Below are 19,068 nucleotides of genomic sequence, written 5' to 3'. Positions count from 1 at the left end.
AAAATGATCTGGCTACTTTTTGCCCAAAACTAGTGGGTGCTGTGCCTTGGGGTAGAAGGGAAGCTGATGGGAGGAGAATGCTTCCGAGAATTAGTGTCTTCTAAAGGCTGTGTCTGCATTCCTCACTACTGCCCAGAGAGTTAGGAACTCTCCCATTTCTGCTTCTGAGTTCCCTCAGGAGTGCATTTATTGACTGCTAGAACTTTTTTTTAAGTTTTGATATGATGATTCTTTGGGCCAAAAGGAAATATTTTTCTCATTACTTCAGTCTTTGCCCAGCATTTGCTTGGAAGGAACAGCAGGTGATTGTCTGGGCTTTTTCCTCAGCTCTCTGATTCTCCTCTCCGTCTCTGGAAAATAAGAACCAAGAGATTTGTGTTACATGAGTTGGCAGTGAGGAGAACAGAAGCATCTTGATCTACTGCTCTTTTCTCATGTTAGCATCTTTCCTTTGTAGGCAGGTGGATAACTTTTCCTAGCTTGGCAGACTTCTAGAGCCAACATTTGGTTCTCACCAACCAGTATTACCAGTCAGGGTATTACCAAGTAATTGGCATGTCTTCTTTCTCACTACACTGTTTCCAGTGCAGCTACAAAACCATGGATATATGGAGATATAGCTATATAGATATGGATATATACATATAGATATGTTTATATACATCAGAATATTAACAAACTGAAATACAGACAGAATATTTCTGTAACTGAGAATAGGGGGAGTGTTTCCTGCTTGCACACACCAATCCCCCCGAAGTGAGATGCCATCTTGCATGTGTAAGCATTTCTGTAATACTTAGGCCACCCCTCACATGGGGAGACTATCTTCACAGGAAGTCAAACCGACAGTTTTGGGTAGGCTGTGGTCATTGGAATCATCTGTGCCAGAACAGCTCTCTTGTTTTCCCTTGTTACTCATATGTGAATGGCCATGCACCCTGTTTGCCTCCTTCAGACCAGAGCATCCCTTTGCAGAGGGAAATGTGCTGGCAGGCCAGTCTGACAGTAAGAAATGGCATAATCCAGTGAGTTATGGTTACTTTTGGGCAGAGAATACGTGGCTCTCCCTTTGGTTTTTTTTTTCCACAATTATCAGATACGCAGTCTAGTATATTTAATCTGTTGCACTTTAGTCAATTTTGACCTCTCTGTGATTCCAGAAGGGGAAATACCCGAGCAAATTAGGGATTCTCCTTTCCTCTCTGACCTGAAACATATGTTTCTTTGATTAGACTTAGAATGTGGCAAGAAATTCTGTACCAGCTCCCAGGGCTTCTTTTTCATCTGTATAGGTTTTTTATTAATATTTAGAAAGTTTGCCTGCAGCAGTACTAAAATGTGCATCAGAGGACAACAGTTGTTTACTGTGTTTGAACTGAAGAATCTCACCCTGGAGATCTCATTCACTTGAAGTTTACATCTCTCAATCTCGACTTGCAGAAAGAGATCGATGAATAACAATTGTCATTTCAGAGTTGCACCTCTCCAATTATTTATTTGGTTGTGTGTCTTTCCAGAAGCACACGTAATTGGATCAGACACTAAAAACCAGATTGCAGGTTTTTAATGACAGCAAGCTCATACCTCTTTATAATGAAATAAAAAAAAGTAAACACACATATCCATCTGTAAAATGATAATGACACAGGAGCTCTCCCTCCCCTCCAAAAACAGTTAATTTATCTACTTTAAGAAACTACATTATATTCAGCAGACAGCTGACAGGTTACCCCTGGGAAGATCCATGTTTGGACATGACTCAAGATTTTTTTTCTACTTCAAGCTGGCAGAGGCTACAAGTGTCACCCATAGTAAAGCTGGTGAGTATTGAAGATGATGTTGAGTCTCCCTGAGAGACTTGCATCTACATTTGCTGCTCTCATTGCACCTTCTGGCAGCCAGTCTGAGCTGCTGACTCCAGACACTTCTAAAGCAGTGGGTGCAAAGATGTGAAAGATCAACAGCAGCAGCAAAATTTAGAAATCTCCCATTGCAGGATAGTTTGGGAGTCTGGAAGAGAGATTCAGCTCTAAAAGCTGCCATGACCACTGCAGGCACATAACCCTAGTCCAAAGAGTTTTAGGATAGGAAATAATATCCCATAGTATTTCAAGGTGTAGGGAGCTGTTTTCTCAAAATGCCTTCCCTAACAGAGCAGTAAGGTTTTCTGGCTTCATATATTCTTTTCTTGGCCACAGAAATTAGATGAAGAAAGGAAAAATTATGATTTTTTCCTTTATGAAAAGAAGGGGTTTCTTAGTTTACTATTCATAATGAATTTATGTATCATGTTTTCCTTTGCATCAAAGTTAAAGGTGGAGGAAAGCTTTAAAAAAAAAAATCTAATTAAAAGATAGTATGAAACAGGTTGGAGCATAATCCTTTCTTGCCTGTGTTTACAAATATAAGAACAACTGTAAAGAATATTTTTAATGGCTTTTTTTAATAATATGGGTAAATAAAATCCATATAATCAATACTTCGAAGCTCTGAAATCTTAGCCTCAGCTGTATATGGAAGGGCAGTAATGTTCAAAGAAATAATCAAATTAATCAAATCTCAACTTCATGGTTTTACAACACTTGTCAATCTCTTTGTCCAGAATTCCTTTCATTAGTAAGTTTCACCTATTAAACCTTTAAAAAGTTTAAAAACCTTTAAATTCTGTTCATTTTAACTTTGTAGCTTAGTAATTGATAGCAAGTTCTTAATTCATTGTCCATTTGCTACCTGGGCTTTGAGGAGGGGATGTGTATGAAAAGTGAGCTAATAAACAAGCAAAAGAAAAAGCACTGAAGTGTGAGTGTGGGCTGACAACATTGCTGTGTCCACACTGTGGTGTCAAATTAAGTGTAAGTCACGTATCAAATATGACTTATGGTGGTTCAAATCATTCTTGAATTCCCTGTTAACTAATTACTACTGCCATATTGTCAGCCAGGTGGAGGTGTTTTGGAGTCTCAGGCACTAGTCTTCAGTTGTTGGTGTTAAATGTTTCATTGTCAGCAGCTGGTAAGATTGCCTATGTTGTTCATTAAACATCACTTCCAATCTGAATGCACCCGTTGAAACCCCAGAAATAGACAAACTGTACTTTCTTTCTCTTCCTCACAGCTTTTGCAGTTTTATTTACTTAAAACTTTGATAGTATCAAGATGTGCTTTTCCCTGGTCACTGTACTTACATTGCACTTGAATTACTGATTTCTGTGTGAATATCGTGAGCCAGTTACCTGCAGAAAAAGAATTAGTGGAAGAATTCAAAGCATATTAGCTTTTCTTCTTTTTTTTTAATTCTTGCTAGAATTATAGCAAAAGGAAAATCCGTTTTCTCATTAACTTCTCTTCCACTTCCTCCTTTACTCAAATATTAGACCAGTCCAGTGTCTTATAACATAGTGTAAATTATTGCATCCCAGCAGAACTGTATGGCCAGTATGTGACCATATCACTGATTAAGAGCAGAGCCTTGCCAGTAATTCTAGTCCTGAAAAGACGTAAATCATTTGACATAATGTAAGGGGATGATTCTTTCCCAAAGGGAGGGATGAAGGTAGAAATGTTTTTGAAGATCAGCATCCAGACAGACCTCCAAACTGAGCTAGGACAGCCTCCATTTTGTAGTTTTCCCCTGAAGTTCTTACAGAGTCCCTTAAAGTCCCCAAAGTCCCTTGTGAAATCTCCTCCTCAGATGTTTGTTTTTACCACTCCTGAGCCTGATTTTTGCTTTCCATTGCACTTGTCACTGACTTGAAATATGAAAATGTACTGGAAAACGTTGTTTTCCTGAGAATATTTTAAGCACAAGACTTCTTACAGCATGTATGTGGGCAAAAAGGCTCAATTCTGCCTGCAATGTAATGTGATCTCATATTACATTGGAAGGTACTTTCTTTGGCTGGCATGGAATACTCAGTAGCAAACAAATATTTGTATTGTTATACAATATTTTTATTGTAATAGGTTGTCAGGTATCATTCAGCTATTCCCATACCTAAAAGAAGCTGGTCCTTAGGGAAAGAATTTCACTTGAATTCTGGATATGCTTTGGAGAGGGCATGGATGTGGGAAAAAGAATCCAGTTAATTTTTCAAAAGCATCTTCTTCTATCGTGATCTCAGTATCTCATAACACAGTCTGAACGAGGACAAGAAACATCTAGCCCTGGTTAGGCTTCACTGAGCACAGGCATAGTGTGTGACCTTCTGTCTCCTCAAAACTAACCATAGCAATGATTTGTGTGGGAAAAAGCAGGGAAACCCTTAAGAAAATTTTCAAGTGAGATGAGCAGTATCTTGCTGTTCTGGCAGCTCTCTGCATGAATAACTTTTTTTCTAATTCTCTAAACTGGGCTCTGCCTGAATCTCATCACCCTTTCCCATCATGCAGTCACTGGGCTTCATGCAGTGCTATTCTGAAACTTGGCAGAAAAATTTCAGGTGCTCATTTAGCACTGTCTTTGCAGCCTAAATTCAGAACTCCCCTGTTCTGGCAGCTTGGGAGAGATTCAGTGCTATGTGGGCCCCTCTTTACAGGCCTTTTCTCAGCTGAAAAAAGAAATAGCTATTTGACCAATAATGTTCCTTTCACATCAATCCCTGAGAGGATCCTTCAGAAGGAGAGTAGTATGGAGAGTGTTAGAGAAGCTACCATCATACACTTGATTCATTTTGTGTATTACATTTGAAGATTGTGGCAATTGAGGGTTCTGAAATGCATTGACAAGTACAAGGGAGAGGTGAAAATTCAGAGGCTAAGGCTTTTCCTCCAACTATTTCCACTGTTTCTTTGTGAGGGTTCTTTGGCATTCTGATTCCTGAATTGCCTGATGGTTCCAGAGCCCTTGGATGCCCTCTTTGTTTTGCCCCAAATCTCTTTTCCTGAGAAGAAAGGCTGCAGCATTTTGTGATAAGGAATGTGTTCCAGTAATGTAAGCAATAACGTTTTAGGATAAATTGTTTGTTATGAAGACACTGAAGGGAAAAAACCCATACAGTGAAGTATGGAAGTGCAGAGCACTGGCAATAATTCTGCTTTGGGTGTGAGAGATAATGGCCTGCGTTTTGGTGGTAATAAAAATGTTCTATTAAGTTCTCTGAGCCCATTGCAATATGATAGAAAACAGCAAATGATGAAACAGTGCTTTAAGGGGAGCTTACACATCCAGCGAGCATAAAATAAACATATTAAAATAGAAAAAACCCCTCATTTCCAGTACTTATTGTTTTATCACTTCCATCATGGGTATAGGATAAAAGAAAACTCTTACTTGCTTGTTAGAAGAAGAAAGCTCCTACTTGAAGTTCTTACTTGGCAGATGTCAGTTGAAAGCTCTGCTAAGGAATATGCTGCAATGTCAAACTCTGTTGGGTAATTTTAGACAAATGTGTCATGTGTGACATGGAAATATGGCATGCTGTACATTAGTGATTTCCCAAGTGTTTGGATCAGGTAGTAATGTGCTGAGAAAGTGCTCTTTATCTCTCCACACTGTGTACTTGTATAGCAGTGGGGAAAGGCTTTTGGTAGAAATTACTTTAGTCAGAAAAAGAATCCATTTACAATATGTGCCTTCTAACATCTTTCAGACAATGCATTGTATTAAAGAGGCATTTTTTGATTAATGTTTTATAAACATTTTTCAGCATGACAGCTTAAAGTCCCTGTAAAATTGTAAATGCGTGCATAGTGCTCACTTCCATAAAGTCAAATGCCATCTCATAAAGTCTAGTTGGATCCTGTCAGTGACAGTGACACAGAATCAGTACCTTGGAGCATTAAAATTAATTTGCTTCATTTATATTACTGCAGTGATAGCTAGATGAAAAGAGTCCTATATTTAAATTATCTTAAAAATACCTTCAAATCTTTTAGGGTTTTTTATTATTATTATTTTACAGTTAACTAAATGTAGTGAAGTGCAGCATAATATTTTCATGGGCCTTTTAGGAAGGTGACTACGAAATGTGAAAGTAGCAAAGGGGAAAGGGGAAGATCAGGGAGGCTATCCTGGGTGCAAAGCTGGTGGAAGGATTAAATAGCTTTCAGTTGTGCAGGCTATTAGAGAAATAGTGGCCTTTGGCCAGGGCTGATAGCCTAGAGCCTTGGAGCCAAACTGGAATACCCTGGAGCAATGGAGAGCAAAGAGGGCTTTTCCATACCAGATTGAAGAGCAGTCCTCTCACTCTTCCTTCTGCTCTTGAAGGTCATGAATAAACAGCATTCTCTGTGCTTTCCTCAGGTTTGCAGAGTGCTTATGTGGAAGAAAAAAGAGCTGAACGAGGACACAAAAAGGGAGAAAACCAAAATGTGCTCCCTATCACAGGCCTGCCTTCTTTCAGCTGCAGTGGAACTGTGATGTTGGTTCCCTTGCCCTTACTGGAGCTGAATGATTTTGGTGGAAGTACCCAAAATTTACACATTTGCAATGAGCAGAATCAAAGGTCTTGGGAAGTAAACCCAAGGAGGCTGGAAGTGTGGGAGTAGAGGAGGGAAAAGGAGGAAGGGAGAAAATACAAACAGAAAAAGAGCTGTTGAATACCAGAGCTGAAGAGTGAGGAGGATGGGAACATAGGGGGTGAGCACTGGTAGGAGAAACATTCAAACTAAGGGGAAGAGGGAAATTTGGGGTTAAAAGCTGGGAATACCAATGATCTTGTTTGAAAGGGATATCTGTAGAACGACCTCTGTTCTTCCTCCCTTCTCCTGCAGCTCTCTGTGGTCCTGGTCTGGTGGCATGCTGCTTTCTCATCCCACTCCGTTCTTTGGAGGAGGATGGGATGCTTGTTAAACCCCCACTTTGAGCAAAGCTGCCCAAGCTGGCACCAAAGCACAGAAGAGAACTCTGTTACTCAGGTCTCATGATATGGAGTGAGTGAGGGTCTTTGGCAGAGGAGTTGAACCAGGTTGCTGGAAGCCTGTAATTCCATAAACCACAGTAGTGTGAATGGGTGTGTGGCATGAGCCTTCAGTGTTTGTTTATTTCCCAAGTGTGTTTTTAGACATATAGATTTATATATGAGGAAAAATATACTTGTTTTTGTGTTTCATTTTAAAAGAAGTGAAATTAACTATTAGAGCATATTTTTCCTAATTAGATATTTGCATGACTCCTATGTCTTTGGAAAACATTAGCAGTCATACTGATGCTTGCAGCTACTACATATTGCTACTAAAAAGTTTAGATGGCGTTTTTAAAAATAAATAAAACTCATGCTGTTTAGTTTAGCTTTGTGGTAGTGTTACTGACACAAGCATTTGTGACTACACTATGGGGATCTTTGTCATGAAATATTTTCTGAGAGAGTTGTATACTGGCAAAGTTGGAATCATAAAGATCAGAAAGTGCATAAAAAGGCAACAAGGTTGTTGTTGGTTTTTTTTTCCATTAGACTAGTCCCTACATGCAGAAACTATTATTATTTCTTCTTTTCACCAGTTAGCATTTCCTGGTAAATAACAGGAACTTTAATTGCACATTAGTAGCTTCCAGGAACCTATTGTTGTGACATGTATTTAAACAAGCTGTGAATTAAGAACCTCTTTCCACACAGTGATCTAATTATATTGTCACACTAATTATAGTATTTAGTATTTATATTTGACAACTTTAATTTTCTTTTCCTAGTTTACAGAAATAGTTTTCCTCTAGACAATTTACCTTTTAGTCTGGAATTTTTTATATTTTCTTTCAGAAAATGTACAATTATCTAAAGCATGTCTCAGTCACTTTGGATCCGTTCTGTTCACATCTCTGCCATTAGTTTTCTGTGTGATCTTAGGCTAGTCATTGTAGTGTTTCTGATTCTCTGTAGGAGCCCTCTTCAGCTTACTAAAATGTTTTTGGATCTGTGGATGAAATTGCACTACCAATACACCAGGTACTGTCTTACAAACAGAAATATAGCATGTTCATAGCTTAGCACTCTAGTGTATTTTTCTGGGATTAGAAAATTGAAAAGGACCCACAAGGGTCAAGTTGAGACTTGGAAACAGGCAATAAAACTTTTATCTATTTACAAAATCAGTATGATGGGCATTTGAGCTAAATTACATGCCTTAATATAATGCAAATGCCCATTTAATTTCCATCCAAATACTATTTATTCCCAAGACCCAGAAATTAGCCTTAATAATAAACAATTGTGTGATTGGTCCATAATGTTGTTTTGATGGTAATTACAATACTGAAATAAAGCATGCAACCCTTTATTTATTTTATTTAATCTGTCCCTAGAAATGTACACATAGGTAAAGGCTGCTAGCATGGGGATGAGATTTTTAGTGGTGTAATGTGATGAAGCTATTAAAAATAATTACAAGAAAAGGTGCTGTGGAAACATCATGAAGATTTCAGCAAGCCTAGATGTGTCAGCAATAGTGGGGCACTGGTGAAGTTGTAATACTCAACAAATAAGCTGTTTGCTCACATAGGGAGGAGTAAACTTTATTAAGGGAAACCTGAAATGGTGTTGAGAATGGGAATTTATCCAAGATATAAAGAAAAGTTTACATAAATATGATAGCTTTGAAATGGAGGTATGTGAAATGGTGAAATGGAGGGTATGTGGCACAAAACTCAGTGTTTTGTCATTACTAAGAAGAGAGACAAGGCAGAGCCGGGTTGGGTGGGGATTGGAGCAGCCTGGTCTGGTGGAAGGTGTTCCCATGGCAGGGGTGGAACAAGATGGTCTTTAGGGTCCCTCCCAACCCAAACCACTCTGTAATTCTATGAGACACTCAGATGAGCTCTGTGAAAACTGTGTGTAGTCTGCTTCACTGCAAGGTTGATGCCAGAGGAAGATTGCTAGAATGACGCTTAAGATGAGAGAGAAAATAAGGTGCATTCTCAGGAGGCTCCTGAAGAATCACAGCTGCCCTTGTTGGTGACTATGTAAATATCTGATCAGGCAAGACAAAGCTGGTTGCAGGTTTTGCCCACACCTACCCTTTGTGGATCAAAGGCAGCAAAGGTAGCAAAGTTCCAAGATTTAAACAGATAATTTTGAACAGTAATATGTTCAAAGTAGGCATAATTGGTTTCATTATTGCACAAGTGAATGAAACTTAATATTACATATCAAGCGGTAAGACTGTGCATGGAGATGTCTGATAGGATTAGCATTGTTGAGGGCAAATTCCAGCTCTTAGGAAAAGTGGCCCATCTCTAGGTCTTAGCACTCTTGTTCTAGTGACTTCTGTTCTCCAGCTACTGCATAACTCTTTGTGGGCAGGATCCCACACCTCACCCAGCTGACTAAACCTTTTCTGTCTCATGGATCAGTCAGAGCAGGAAGGCTCTCATTTGAGTGCTCACCAGCTGGTGGGAATGTACAAGGAGAGCATGAGCCTTCCCCAGTGGAGAACAGACTGAAGAAAGGTTGCAAAAGTTGCAAGCAGGAGTTGGGCAGGTTGGATTGAGGACAATCATGCAAACTCAAAACAGCCTAGTAAGGAAGTAGTAAATAAGCAGTACAGAGCTATGCTCAGCAACTGAATTCATGCTATAGCAGTATGTATTGCATATCAAGTCTTCAGCAGCAGTTTTTATTTTCTGTAATATTAGCATATATAGAAAAGATCTTTTATGGCTTTCCCTACTCCTCCTGTTCTGCTGCAGAACTATCTCTGCCATGTATTTTTTGTTTTCATGTTCACGCTCATTTGGGTTGGATTTTTTTAATCTCTAAAATGTCTGAATTTTCATTTGGAGATTTTTTGGGTGTTTTTTTCTTGTTTGCTTGGTTTGGTTTTGGGGGGTTTTTTGTGAAATGTCAATGCAACATGAAATGCTTTGCATTTATCTGGAGCTCAAAGTCTGAGGTGAGAGTCTGTCTCCTGTTTTCCTGCCTGCAGGGATTCCCATGCTGAAGATAGTCTTTGCGGGTTATGAGCACCTGTCCTTAATTTCCGTCCCTTTGCTCATCTATCATCCTGCTCAGATCCTTCTTGGCAGTCTGTTGGTACCAACGATAAAATCCTGGATGGTTTCTAGGCAAAAGGTAAGAATTGCTGGATTTGATTTATAATGGCAAGTGTGCCATGAGGGGAAAAATACCTAAACACGTCCTAAACTCCTGGGGTTCCTTCTTGGTGATCCCATGGTAGGGACTTTTCTGTTTCTTTGCTTCCTTTGTGACAGTGATAGTCACAGCAGGATCAAATTAAAAGTGCTGAACTTTATCCCCCTTGAAAAGGGGATTGAAAAGATTCTGAAAAAGTTCAAAGCTTGAAGTTAGACCTCTACAGTTAATTCAAATTACAAATTCATTCAAATTATGAATTCAGAATATGCCCCATAAGAATGTCTCCATCCATTAGCTGTCTAATAATCACAGCTTTGGATCTCCTTTATGGAGAAGTGACAAAGATGTGTTGGCTGGCATGGGAGCTAGGGAAATGAGGTAAAATAAGGACACTTTCCTGAACTGGATTGAAGCTGGATGAAAACTTTTTTTTTTTTTTTGCCCCTACTTGGGTCACCCTTTGCAATAGCAAGAAGTCTACAGCAGTCTGGGGTATCACATTTCATACCAAAATTAAATCACAGGATAACTTGTAGGATTATAGATTATAACCTAGATGGTTTGGAATCAACATTACTGATTCAAATTATGGTTATTTCAGTAAAAATTGAGGGTATTGACACCTGACAGCCATTCTGTGATCTATGTGAAATAATTGCAGTGGTTTTAGTCAGGTTCTCAGAACAGTAATAACCACCCTGCAAAAAGCTAGTCCATGAAATCAACTTTAATGCTGTCTTTTGATGTTCTGAGATAATAAAAATCAAGAAGCTGCAGCAACTGAAGCAATCTTTGGCAGCCATTTTCGGTGATGGTTGGGACCCACTGTGGGAAGCCCAGCTCCATCAGCACCCTGCATTCTCTACTTACCAATGGAGGAATTTTATTGATAACACTCATATTTCCAATTTTCAGCAAAACCCAGTGTCTGTCATTTTTATAGCTTCACTCCACTAAAGTAACCTTGCTATCTTGAATGCTAAAATTCCCTAAAGCAGGGATTTTCCTATATTGCCTGAACTATAAAAAGCAGGAAAACTCTCAGTTTTCAGGAACTGTGTTCAGAAATCAGACCTTGTTAATACATACTGGTCTGACTATCTGAAAAGGAAAATCTGAGAATCCAGTGGCAATTATCCATCAGTCTGGAGGTCATGGTTTTTCATTTAATCAGAAATTATCAGGAGGCTTTATGGGTCATATGAAGAAAATACCATGCTATTCCTGCAGAAAGACAGCCTAAAGGTAATGCAGCTAGTGACAGAATGATCCCTGCAATGCTGACTTCTCTTCAGCATCTCAGGAGTAGGGCTGGAGCTCATCCAGACCTCCCTGATTCTCAGGGCAGTAATGGCCTTTAGGGGCTGCTGTCAGCTGCTGCAAGTTGAAACAGCCTTTAAACAGAACATCAGAACAGTCAACGAGTACTGGAGAGATTTACAGTTCACCAGCACTAGTTTCTTATTCATTAAGCATCAAATAAACCTCCTGTGCTAATCAGACTGTAATGCCACTGTAGAGCCACTTTGGGGGATTGTTGTTCTGTTGCTGCAGTTTCTTCAGTTGGTCTTCTGTATTATTCACAAATGTTATTTTAATTACTCTTTGAAAAAAATCAATGAGGTTGGGTCTGGAACAGTTGCAATAAGTATAATAGAAGTGAATGTTGTGACTGGATAATGGTCTCCCGCTTTGAAAATAAACATGTCATCATCACCCTTGATGTTTATTTTCTACAAACACCTTGGCTTCATTTTGGCATCTCTCTTGCAGGGGGAGACGGTTATCCAGTCACAGTACTCAACTGCACTGACATTCTTACTTAATTATGATAGTACATGTGATCGGGTTGTATGAAATTGAATTTAAATATTTAGAGGTTCATCTACACTAAGGTATTTCAACTTTGTAAATATGGCAGCAGAATCTGCCAAACTACAAAGTTAAAAAATTGTTTCCCCAAACAAAATGTGGAATGATGTCTCTCTCTCTCTCTCTAAAGTCTCTTGCTGAATAATACCCAAAAGACTAATCTCAAAGGGCTGGATTTAACAATAGTTAAATGCTGGTGTTTCTGAGGGGAATGTAGTCCATTTATTTTTAAAGGTTTGGGGTTTTTTTAAGGGTTTACATTTGTGCTGGAGTGATTTTCAAGCAGTGCTTACAAGTTTTAAATGTACAATATTAAAGGTTAATATCTACAATAAGAAGCCCCATCAGGCATTCCTTAGGCTGAAAATTGCTTGTTTAGCCAACCTGCTGGAAACAAGAAGTCAGACAAATGCCAGTCTGTCAGGGCTCTTCACCCAAAAGACTTCAGAAAAATGGAGGTTCCAAATTTCAGGAATTTCCTAATTTCTCTAATTTCCCTCTCACCTGGGCCAATTTGTCCCACATAAGGAGGCACTGAGGTTTTTTTGCTGCAGAGCACACCAGCAGCCAGTATCCTTCACGGTGACCACATTGGTGTATAGGAGCAGCTGAAAACCTAACACCTTCCAAGCCTGTCACATTTCTCTCCTTAGTTAGAGAGGCTGATCTTTGCCAAACTGGAAGCATGAGCATTGAGCTGAACTTCTGTCACACACTGAATAAATAGCTCAGCTACCATAACTGGCCATCCCTGCGAGGAACACAGAGCTGGACCCTGCCATCAAAAAAGTCATGATGTTTCCTTCTTCCTCAGCAACAGCAGAGCTACAAAGATGTCAGGTGTCCCCTGGCATAAGATCACCTCTGGGCTGATGGACTTTGGCTAATTCTTAGCTTTTCTCAGAAAAGGAGGTATAAACATCAGAGGTGCATGACATGCACGGCTGCAGCAGTGATTATCCTCTGAGCAGGCTCTGAGCCATGTGGAAGGACGCCAGGGAACACAAAGGTGTTGGCACAAATTTTCTTCGCCATCTTTCCCTAAGCGGGTCAGAAGCTCTTCTATCCATGCCACGAGTGGTTTTGAGTGGGGTCCAAATAGCTGCTTTCTAAAAGGCATCTGAGACCCCTATCTGCTTCCTTCACTGACCCTGTAGCCATAATCCTTGTGGTTCCTCTGTTAAGGCTCTCTGTGTAAGTCGAGGTTGATGGGCTATCAGGGACAAAAACATCACCTCAGAACCCACAGCCTGTCAGCTGCACGCTGACTCCTCTCTCAGCTTCCCACAAGTACACACAGTGTTTTGTTGTCCCTTAGAAACAAAAATCTTATCTTGTGCTGTTGTTTGTCTTTTAAGGATTTAAAAAAGTGACTGTTTTTTTTCCTGTTCACAGGCATTGAAGTTAACCAGGCAGCCCAAAGCACCTGTGAAGGTATAATTGTGGAGATGGCCTGTGTCACAGTGAATGTATATATGTACTATACTGTACACATGGACAATTGACACAACTGGGTTTTGTGAATGTTGCTTCAGTGCATATTTTATTTTTATATATATATATATAAAGATACCTGTTAAGTGCCTTACAGATGCATTTTTGGCAAAAGCATTGTTTTCAAAAGCCACTTTGTTGGTTGCTGCAAGAGGTTGTACAGTATTTTGGAGTCCTTTAGTTTATTTTTCTAACCAAGTGAATGGTCATGACTGACAGCTGGTTCTTCCATTGTCCCTGCTTTGAAGCCAGGGTGCACCAGCTGCAAGTCTCTGTTTTAAACTAGCCAAAATGACCAGAAGCCTATCCCACTGCTGGCTTATCCTGGGGAAGAGCTTTCTGAAGGTTTTCTTCTGAGATTGACTTGAATTTCTGTGTGACTCTGTTACACTCCCTAGTCATATGACTGTGACATGCCTTTTTCTTCTGAGTTTGTGTATACTCAGCATGGGGCCATCCAATGGATAGAAGCTGAGAAGCATGAATTATTTGCATTTGTTGACACAGTTGTCTAGACATTCCTTCAAAGTTAATGGTTTCTCAAGAAAATTCTTTCAATTCCATTGTATGATATTGTGCCATTGTATATCTTAAATGCCTCATAAGCTTCTTCAAAGAAATGGTCTGGTGCTTGGGTTATGAGTGAAGTATTTGTGTTTGCAGCCAGGAGACCTTTTTATAATTTACCGCTGAAGAACACAAATTTTTTGTTTTCTTTTTTTTTTTCTTTTCCTTCCCCCTGTGCAATGCACAGAGACCTGCACGGAGAATTTAGGATGCTAATATTGAAACAGAGCCTTTATTGTAGTAAGCCAAGCTATGTTTTCTCTATTGCTGCATTGGTAATGAATAATAGCTTGTGAGGACAAGAAAGTTGACTTTTTTTTTTTTTGCTAATTAAAAGGATCCTTATAGTAACAGAAATGTTATCTTAGCTCGTTTGACAATCAGTCACAACCTTTTAAAAAATAATATTACTCTTTCTAATAAACTTATGTGAAAAAGGAATACAAAATACTATTTCTAGGCGTTGAAGAGAAAGGAATGCAGGCATATAGTTACACATGCAGCCAGCACTGCATCTGGTCTGGGAGATGAAGCTTTTAGAAATGTACTCTAGTCCAGACTGGAGGGTGTGCCCATCTGCAAAAACTGTGCTGGCAATTGTGCATTAAAATATTAAATAAGGGATGAAATAGGTCAGTGTGGAATCGATATAAATGCAGAGCTTCCATGTGTGTCATGGTTAACATTGCAGCTAAAGGTGCAGCTGAGTGCAAACACCTCAGAGCAGGTCTTTAGCAAATGTAAATTATTGGAGCTCTGATAAGGCTGTAAGCCTTTACACAAGCTGAAGATCTTTTGTGTGACAATAGGCATGTGAAAGTCATATCCTTTTGCCTTAGTGAAAAAAAATGTGCTTGGTTTACCCAGTCTGTTACTTTTAGTCCTGTGAACAATAGGAAAAAAGTAATCTGGTACCAATCCTCGGTGCTTTACCTGATGGCCACTCCCTGTTGCCATCTGTATGAGAAACCCACGGGGAGCTGACAGCATCACCTTGTTCAGAGTTGGCATCACCAATAAAAGGACCATGTGACGAAGGTACAGGAGGTGGCACATGCTGAATTCTTTCCTTCCCTGGAGGGGATCAAGCTCTCCCTGCTGAGCAGGCAAGAGGGTTGAGGGACAGTGTCCACTGCCTGTGTCCCCCAGGGCTCTGCTCTCACTGTGCAGTGGGCAGTGAGCTCACAGTTTGGTCAGTGCATCCCTAGATAGCACAGGCAGATCCACCAACAGCCCAGCCTGCGAGGAGCTGGAGTTCTTGGGCCAAATTCAAGGTTCCACTTCCTTAAGCATTCTAAGTGGTAACTGGTTCCATATGGGAAAAAAATCCTCTGGACTTAAAAATGCTGCTTGCAGCAGGGGACTGCTTCCAAACTCAGGACAGTTTCTTTTTGTTCTGTTTCCATAAACCTGCACTTCCAGACTATATAAAGACTTAATCCAAATCCCACTGAAATCAATAACTCTTTCTGTTGGTTTTGAATGGCAGGACAACAGGCCCAGAAAGAGTGTTCCCTTTTTTAAAATACATAGGAAGAGTTCAAGCAGACAGTAGCTGACTGTGGTTTTGTCAATGCTAAATAGTCAGAACACTGCAAGTTTTGAGCTACCTCTGTGTACTGAATCTTCAGCTTTCAGTACTTCTAACAACTTGCTTAGATTCCATTTAACACATCCTTTGTTTTTTGGGGTTTTTTTTCCTTTGAGAATATTTCAAACTGTTTTATGATGTCGTTTCATTAGAGTCTTTACAAAGTCCTTGTTGATTGCTTTGGGGCAGTTTAAATATTGTGTACGAGTGTTGGAGGTGTTGGTCTAAAGGGAATATCAAGCTAAACTGAAATACATATTTTAAATCCATACTTCATGAAACTTAATTGTGTACATCAGTTCTGTTATGTTTAAAGACTGTTGTTTGTTTTATGACTTGTTATATGTCTTTAATAAACAGAATGGTTTTGAATTCAATTTTGTTAATAGGAAAACAAGATAAAATTATTTATCCTATAGGTCAAATTTTTACCTCTGTTATCTGTTTTATTCTTTTGTGGGTGAGCATTTAAACTGTTCACTTTTTTTAAAAAAAAAAAAAAGTCCATCAACTGGAAATACTTTATGAACTTGGGGAAAGAAAGTTCTCAGAATACTGCTAATTGTTATCAATTGAAAATGAATTCACAGAACTTAAACGGGTTTTCAGTAAAGGGTTAGAACTGTTCTGAATATTTTCAACTTCTTGGTTTCAAATTTAACTGATATTAAACATAATCAGGCAAAACTGATGGCAAATGAGAACTTTGCCCATGTTACAACAGGAAGATTTTCTTGATCATCAATGCTTCTTATTTCTGCATCTCTATAATCCCATGTAATGATAGCAGAGTTAAAAAACCCACCCAGACAATAAAACAGCATTTCAGAGGACACAGGAATTAGCACTTTGTGTTGAGTTACTCAAACATTTTATTTCCCTTTTTGTGCACTAAATTGACAAACTTTTGATGACTCCAGTAACTTATCCAGATAAATAATTTTTAATGTAGTGTAAAATCAAAGATGTGGTTGTGTTCTTTCTTGTTGATCCTTTAGTTAGTGTGAACAGGTTATGTGGTAGAAAGGCAATCTCAGCAGAAGCTGAGCAGTTGTGCATGTTCACAGAGCATAAGGAGAGTGATCAGCAGCTTGGTTTTACAGAAGTAGTCCCCTACATTACTCTGGCAGTCAGGGAAAAAGGAGCTGTTAGTTTTATTTGTGTACATTTTTCTGTGGAAATATCTTGACAGCAGGAGGTTAGAAGGCAAGATGAAATATGGTCTGTCTGCAAGCACATTGATTTATGTGCGAGTGCATACGTGCATAAGAGATGAGCAGTTATATATGTAGAAATTACTAGAAAGGGCCAAGTCCCTGGGATACATTTTTTTTGCAAGACTGCATATGGAGAAAGAGCTACTTTTTTATGTTATTCTGCCATTAAAAATGAAATTTCAGACACTGAATTGTGTTTTGTATTGAATCATAATCTCCTACAGAACCCTTACAGCAGACAATCGCAGCTTTGTATTTGTAAACTGTAGACTATTTTGCACTTAAATAGATGTTGATGCATTTGGGAATTACAACACAGCAAAGGGCTAAATCATAGTTTCTCCATTTGGTTATAATCCAAATGCATTTATATTACTATTATTATAAAGTGCCAGGAACACAGGCAGTCCCTCGCAAACACGTTAAATAGACAAGAGAGTAAATTCTGCCCTTGGTTACATTGCATTGCACATCTCCAGTGCAAGGTTGTTAAGCTGCAGAGCAGTCTCCCCAGGGAAGCTGTTTGAAGAGCCCTGCCGTTGCTCTAACAAAGCTCAGGGATAATGTAGCACACGATGAGAGTAAATGAAGAGCATTTTGCTTTAGATTTGATGGCCTGCCCTTTGGAGCATCTTACAAACTGAATCTTCTTTGTCCCTATTTCCATGGGGTAGCCCCAGTCTCCCAGACCAAAACTCACAGGATTGCTGTCAGAACAATGTCAGGAGACAGGGACGAGGTCTTTGCCATTTTCTTACTTCAACCACATTACTGCTTGTGATCATTAGACTGCAGCTTCTATGAGGAGGCATTTTGACTTAAATTCGTCCAAGCTGATGTGTCCTGTTCCTGTAAAATTCGCATTCAACAGGAAGAACCCTGCAGGATGGTAAGTAATCTTCTGGAATTGCATGGATAAGCTGTGCAGGACTAGAGAAAGCAATGCTAGGAAATGCAGGTTGGAGGCATTGCTCCAGGCAGGTCTGCCTCATGCTGGCATCTAGAGCTGCAGCAGAGGTCATGAAAGCAGCCTCTGGATTGTTTCTCTTGTCAGAAAGGTGGAGAGTGAGATCTTCAGTGAGAAGTGAAATTAAATTTATTAGTGATTAAAAGGACAAGAGAGATGTGTTGGAAACAACTAATGCCAATGAGGCCTCTCAGCTCTTCCCCTAAGCAAATTGCAGTCTCGGTGGAATATCAGCTTCTCATTCCATCAAATTGCAGTAATCAAGTCTGGAGCTGATGGGAGCATGAGTCACCACTTAATTTTCTCATCAGTGGAGGCCAAGTTTTCAAAATATTTTTACATGCATTTCCACAGAGATTTCTGCTAGCCAGTGACCTATAGAGTGACAAGAAAATGAGCAATAGCTGCTGCTGAATCAGGCTTTGCTCCCTGCCACCTACCCTTCAGACCCGTTTTGGGCAGGAAGGGCAGGTAAATCAAAGGCTTTTGGAATTATTATGCAGGAAAGGATAATGAGCTGATGGAAACACCTGGATTTGTTAAGTAACAAAATAGCCTGTGAATTCTTACGCTGCCTGGTAGGTTCAAATGAACTTTGACTGTGTTGCTACCTGCAAGCAGAAGCAGGCATGAGATTAGGAACTGACTGTGCTCCATGCTCTGAGGGACAGCCCATACCCAGCAGCTGCAGCACACAGAAGAGGCTGTGCATCTCCTGAGGATCCTGTGCTGGTGTGCCTCATCCACTCTTCACCCGTGTTCAAAACTGCCACCTGGCACAACCATTTATCACCTGGGTAAGAAGAAGGAAACAGCCTCTGGGTGGCATCCTTTGTGGGTGGGCTACATCTAGTATAATAGTCACAAAATCAACGGCTTGCAGATGGTAGCATGCTGATGCTGGTTCATCTCTGTAGGAGAAAACTTACTATTTATGGTCAGTTTTCTTCTGAAATTATTCCAAGTACTAAGGGAGATCAGCTGTCTTGAAAGGGATGGAAATGAGCTGCCTTGAAGGAAAGACAATTTCATTGATAGGATTAAAAAAATTATGGAGGTCATGTGAGAACTGGCCTTTTGCCAGGAGAAATGCAGAAAATAAAATTTGAGAGTCCTGTGACAATAATTGGGTATGAAATTCTATTGACAAAAGCTTTTGCAGTTCTGTGCTCCCTCTGTTCCTTAGCATTGTGACTCCAGTCTTACCCTGTTTCTGTCCTTTGTCTGCTGCATAGCCCACACCCAAGATGTCACAAAATTATTTTACTTCCCAGTGCTTTCCCTTTGTAGTTTTGCCACTTCTTGTCAACACTGCTTGATGAAATAAGTGATAAAA

The 19,068-nt window shown here is 39.6% G+C and overlaps 1 protein-coding gene across 4 annotated transcripts in view; it reads left to right on the top strand.

The window, feature by feature from the left end:
• Window positions 1-16,956, top strand: part of SLC10A7 (solute carrier family 10 member 7) — a 143,500-nt gene extending 126,544 nt beyond the window's left edge. For 2 of the 4 annotated variants that reach the window (XM_085058195.1, XM_085058193.1), the window contains 2 exons: window positions 9,855-10,000; window positions 13,292-16,956. In XM_085058195.1, the coding sequence (XP_084914321.1) occupies window positions 9,855-10,000; window positions 13,292-13,336 (191 nt within the window). In that variant the 3' untranslated portion in view covers window positions 13,337-16,956. Of the gene's footprint in view, window positions 1-7,813; window positions 7,880-9,854; window positions 10,001-12,549; window positions 13,257-13,291 lie in introns of those variants that run through there. The other 2 variants (XM_085058194.1, XM_085058196.1) reach the window with 2 other exon arrangements.
• Window positions 16,957-19,068: the final 2,112 nt, after the last annotated feature.

The sequence above is a fragment of the Lichenostomus cassidix genome, chromosome 4 (genome assembly GCF_008360975.1).
Source record: "Lichenostomus cassidix isolate B80296 chromosome 4, HeHo_3.0, whole genome shotgun sequence".
NCBI lineage: Eukaryota > Metazoa > Chordata > Aves > Passeriformes > Meliphagidae > Lichenostomus > Lichenostomus cassidix.
The sequence above is the reverse complement of the archived record's forward strand: the minus strand, read 5'-3'. Positions and strand labels throughout refer to the sequence as shown.